The sequence below is a fragment of the Belonocnema kinseyi genome, chromosome 4 (assembly GCF_010883055.1).
Source record: "Belonocnema kinseyi isolate 2016_QV_RU_SX_M_011 chromosome 4, B_treatae_v1, whole genome shotgun sequence".
Classification (NCBI taxonomy): Eukaryota; Metazoa; Arthropoda; class Insecta; order Hymenoptera; family Cynipidae; genus Belonocnema; species Belonocnema kinseyi.
Genome location: NC_046660.1, coordinates 38,518,935 through 38,524,214, shown reverse-complemented (window position 1 = coordinate 38,524,214; position 5,280 = coordinate 38,518,935). Strand labels below are relative to the sequence as shown.

The 5,280-nt window shown below is 25.6% G+C and overlaps 1 protein-coding gene across 3 annotated transcripts in view; it reads left to right on the top strand.

Annotated features, from left to right (window-relative positions):
• The window catches only part of LOC117171274 (histone-lysine N-methyltransferase 2C-like), a 166,826-nt gene that overhangs the window by 146,160 nt on the left and 15,386 nt on the right, over positions 1 to 5,280 (top strand). For all 3 annotated transcript variants that reach the window (XM_033358411.1, XM_033358413.1, XM_033358412.1), the window contains 2 exons: positions 856 to 1,073; positions 1,159 to 1,530. In XM_033358411.1, the coding sequence (XP_033214302.1) occupies positions 856 to 1,073; positions 1,159 to 1,530 (590 nt within the window). The remainder of the gene's footprint in view (positions 1 to 855; positions 1,074 to 1,158; positions 1,531 to 5,280) is intronic.

Sequence of the window (5,280 nt, the reverse complement as noted above, 5' to 3'; positions counted from 1 at the left end):
ATTTTAAATTACCCTCAAATATTTCACATCCTTTGAAATCGTATGAAATCCCTTGAAACTTTTAAATATCTTGAAAATTCCATTGAATTAAAAAAAATATCCTGAAATATTTAAAATCCTTAGAAATATTTTTGAAATCCTCTACAATCTTTTTAAGAACCTTGGAAATTTTTAAATCTCTTTAAAATTCCTTTGAATTTTAGAAACTACTCTGAAATTTTTTTAATATTTTGGAATATCGTCAAATTATTTAAATATATTAAAAATATGTTCCTTAGAATCTTTTCAAATACCATAAAATAATTTGAAATCTTTTGAAGTACCTTAAAACTTTTTAAAGCTGTTTCAAATTACTTTGAATTTTAGAAACTACTTTGAAATTTTTTAAATATTTTGGAATATCGTTAAATTATTTAAATATATTAAAAATATGTTCCTTAGAATATTTTAAATTACCCTCAAATATTTAAAATCCTTCAAGATCTTTTGAAATCCCTTGAAACTTTTTAAAGATCTTAAAAGTTCCATACATTTTTTTTTTAATTTCTTGGAATCTTTTAAAGTACCCTAAAATATTAAAAAATAATTCAGGAAAATTCAGAGATAGACTTGAATTCATTGTATTGGCTAGCCCATCGGTTAATTTATTGAAAGAAAAAAAAATATTTTTATTTGAATAAGTCACTGTAATGACGATATCTTATAAAGTGAACTAGAAAGTAATTTGAGAAAAAAAAAGTAATTAAAAATAGCTGTGTGGCAGCACTTTGACCCTGATTTTCAGGTTTCCCTGACAGAATCTAATATATATTAAAATTTGAAATGTTAAAAACTGAAATTCTTGCTTTCTTATAGCGCCGGTCGACATTCAAAGCATCTTGAACGGCGATGCAAAGTTCTGCAGGCACTGCGATGTCGTCATATTGAATAGTTTAATAAGAAAACAGGTGTCGGATTTACCATTTTTAAGCAAAGAGGAAACAGAGCCTGGAGACGAACTCTGCTTTTGTTCAGCGAATTGTTACATGCAGTTTGCACTCATGCACAGATCGCCTACCATTACTCAAGACAAGGTTTGTCTCGTAATTCCGAATTTTAGAGCATTGATTTTAAAATAATTAACTCGATTAATTGATTACAATTTTAATCGTGTCATAGGCCGCAACACTCGTCGACCATCTGACAATTCGTCACAAAACGGGTAACAAATTCCTGGACGAGAATCTCCAAATACTTCAAGACGAGAAATTCTTTGAGAAACAAATTGTAGCTCGCGTCGAAAATTCACATCAGAATCGACTTGGCGAAGTCGGTGTAACGGCACATTCTCTGAAGAATAATCTGGATTTGCAGGATGGTATCTTGGGGAGAAAAAGGCCACTTTCAGCTGTCGAGGAACCCTCGATAGACCCGAATGAACCTCAACCTCCGGTCAAAGTTTGGAAAGGTCTTCGCTACAAAACGTGGAGTTCGGGGGCAATGCAACCCGCTGTTAAATACAAGAAACAGAATGAACGTGAAGTCACAGAGGTTTGTTCCAAATTTCAGATTTTCATGATGCTAGTGTTTTTTTTTTTTTTTTTTTTTTAATATCTAAGAGTCATATTTTTTTATTGAAAATTCATTTATCTCGGTTCAAAATGAACTTTTTTGTTGAAAATTCATCTTTTCTGGTTTCAAAGTCAAAAGTTTTCCAGAAAATTCCACTTTTAGCTTCCAAACACAACTCTTTTGATAAAAATTCATGTTTTTGGTAGAAAATTTGTTCCGTTGAAAATTCAACTATTTAGTTCAAATTCCTCGTTTTTTTGTGTTGAATTTACTGTTTTATTTTATTTTATGTTTTTCTTTAATGGGATACTTTTTTTGCTTGAATTGTCACCATTTATATTTTTCGTTAAGAATTCATCTTTTTTTAATAAAAATGTGTTTTTTTTTTTTCTTTTGAAAACTCATATTTTCTTGGTAGAAAATTTATCTTTCTTGCTTAAAAATGAACTTTATTGTCAAGAATTCAACTTGTCTTCTGTCAAAAGTTTTCCAAAAATTCGACTTTTTAGCTTCAAAACTCAACTATTTTTTGAAAAATCTACTCTTTTGTCTGAAAATTTAACTTTTTAGTTGAAATTCGTCTTTTTTGGTTGAATTTAACTTTTTTAAATTGTAAATTCAAATATTTTTTTTTTTACAATTCAACTACTTGATTCAAAGTTGAAGTTGAAGTTTTCTTGGAATTTTAGGATTGTCAACTAAGAACGGACTTTAGACTTTTTCCACTATTCCTCTCTTTTCCCGTTTTTTTTAAGAATTCCTTTTTTTTCTGTTTTCAAGAAACTTCCCTTTTTTTTCGTTGTTTTGTCACTTAAATGCGGACTGAATTGGTAGAACGCAATTAGAAAATTCTTACTTTTTTTTCGTTTAAAATTAAAAAATCTATTATATTTTTGGTTCAGAATCTAGATTTTTTAGCTACAAATTCTACTATCTTCTTGCATATTCAATTATTTTGTTGAAAAGTTTTTTTGTCGAAAATTGAATTTTTTTTAGCATTCCTATTTTTGGATAGAAAATTTGTCCTTTCTGATTGGAAATTCTTATTGTGGCAAAAAAATAATCGTTCCTTTATTCAGAGTTATTTTTTTTTTTTTTAATTGAAAAGACGACTATTCTATTTTTGGTTCTTAATTCAACTCTTTTGGTTAAAAATTTTTTTTTTCTGGAAAAGTCATCTTTTTAGATAGAAAATTCCTCCTTTTTGTATCGAAAATTCATCTTTCGGTTGAAAATTTGTAGAACGCAATAAAAAAATGTATACATTTTTTGTTTAAAGATAATTCTTTTTGGTTGAAAAGTCTGCTATGATATTTTTTGTTGAGAATTCACTTAAAAATTCTACTATTTTCTTAAAGATTAAACTATTCTGAATATAAAATTTGTCTTTTTGGTTTAAAAATGCATTTTTTTTTTTTTTTTTGAAAAAAATCATCTTATTTGATTGAAAATGAACTTTTTTTTGTTAAAAATTCAATTTTATACCAAACAATGCGTCTTTTGGATTTGAAATTTTAACTTTTAAATCATCTTTCTTGGAACAAAACTATTTTGTTGAAAATTCATCTTTTCTGGTTCCAAAGTCAACAGTTTTCCAGAAAATTCCACTTTTTAGCTTAAAAACTCAACTCTTTTGTTAAAAATTGTTGTTTTTTTTTTTTTTTTTGGTAGAAAATTTGTATCCTTCCAAAATTTAAGTATTTACTTAAAATTCCTTGTTTTTGGTTGAATTTAACTGTTTTTTTGTTTGCTTGTTTTTTTTAAGTGGAAACTTTTTTGGTTGAATTGTCATCATTTATATTTTTCATTGAGAATTTATCTTCTATTAATACAAAATATATTTTTATTTATTTTTTTATTGAAAATTCATATTTTTGGTGGAAAATTGATTTATTCTGGTTTAAAAATGAACTTTATTGTCAAAAATTCAACTTGTTTTCTGAAAAAGTCGTCTTCTAGGCTTGAAAAATAAACTATTTTCTTGGAACAAAATTAACTTTTTTGTTGAAAATTCTTATTTCTGGTTTCAAAGTCAAGGGTTTTCCAAATATCCAACTTTTTAGCTTGAGAACTCAACTCTTTTGTTAAAAAATCTACTCTTTTGTTTGAAATTTCAACTTTTTTGTTGAAATTTGTCTTTTTGGGTTGAATTTAAGTTTTTTTAATTGTAAAATAATTTATTTTTCTTGACAATTCAACTGCTTGGTTCAAAGTTGAACTTCTTTGTTAAACATTCATTTTTTATGTTTAACATTCATCCCTTTAGTTGAAAACTCTACTTTTTGTTGAAAATTTGACTTTTTTGTTGAAAATAAATTTTTTTAACTGTAATTTCAACTATTTTCTTAAAAATTCATATACTTGGTAAAAAAAAATCATCTCTTTTGGTTAAAAATGATCTGTCTTGTTGAAATTTGAACTGTTATCAGAAAAAATCATCTTTTTGGTTTGAAAATTAAACTATGTTGTTCAAAATACGTCGCTTTAACTTGAAAGTTCACATATTTGAATGAAAATTCATCTTTCAAAGAACAAAGTGAATTTTTCTGTTGAAAATTCATCTTTTGTGATATGAAATACAACCTTTTTGCAAAAAATTCAACTTTTTAGCTTAAAAACTCAACATTTTTGTTAAAAATTCTCCTCCTTTGGTTGAAAATTCAACTATTTAGTTGAAATTCGTCAGTTTGGGTTGAACTTAAATATTTTTATTATTGTATTAAAATCTTTTAAAATAAAAATTCAACTATTTGGTTGAAAGTTGAACTACATTGTTAAAATTAATTTTGATGTCGAAGATTCATTTCTTTAATTGAAAATGCTATTTTTTTGAAAGTTTAACTATTTAATTGAAAATTCGTATTTTTGGATGAATTTAACTGTTTTTTTATTTAAAATTAAAATCTTTTTTGATTTAAGAGTCGACTGTTATAATTAATCTTGTTTGGGTTAAAACTTTATCTTTTTTAGATTTGAAATTCATCTTTCGGGGTTGAAAATGAATTTTAATGTTGAAATTGCATCTTTGTGAGTTTTAAAGTCAACATTTTTCTGAAATATTCTACGGTGTAGCATGAAAAGTCAACTTTTTTATTAAAAATGCGAGTATTTAGTTACAATTCGTTGTTTTAAGTTGAATTCAAAGATTTTAATTTGAAACTGTTTTTGATTGAAATATCAATTATTATACTTTCGTTGTGATTTCCTGTTTTTGGGATGAAAATTAAACTACTTCAGGATGGCCGCTGGACCAGAAAACCGCGTAATTACCGTGAATTTTCCAATCTTGTTGAAGAAAAATCTGTCCACTTTCGATTTCAACAGTTTTTAATAATTAGTTGAATTGTTATGTTTTTCAATTATGCTATTATTTAGCTTACAATGCGTAATTCCAAATTTTTTTTACTTCAAAAATTTTCCATTCAAAATTTTTATTTTTAAGCTTACATTTTTAATTTGAAGAATTTTTAAATGCTTTCTCAAAGACTTGAACAAATAAAATATAAAAGCCTTTGATGTTGAAAATTTGGGATAAAAAACTTTTTTATTTATTAAATAAATCTATTTTTTTTAATTTATCTGTACTTTAAGTATTAAAAAGTGAACAAAAACGATTTGACAAAACGGTTTTAAATTAGTTCAAAATTTAAGAATTTTCAGATTTTAACTTTAAAACTTAAACTGTTTCAATTTGAAATTCTTAGTCATTAAACAAATGTGAACGTGCAA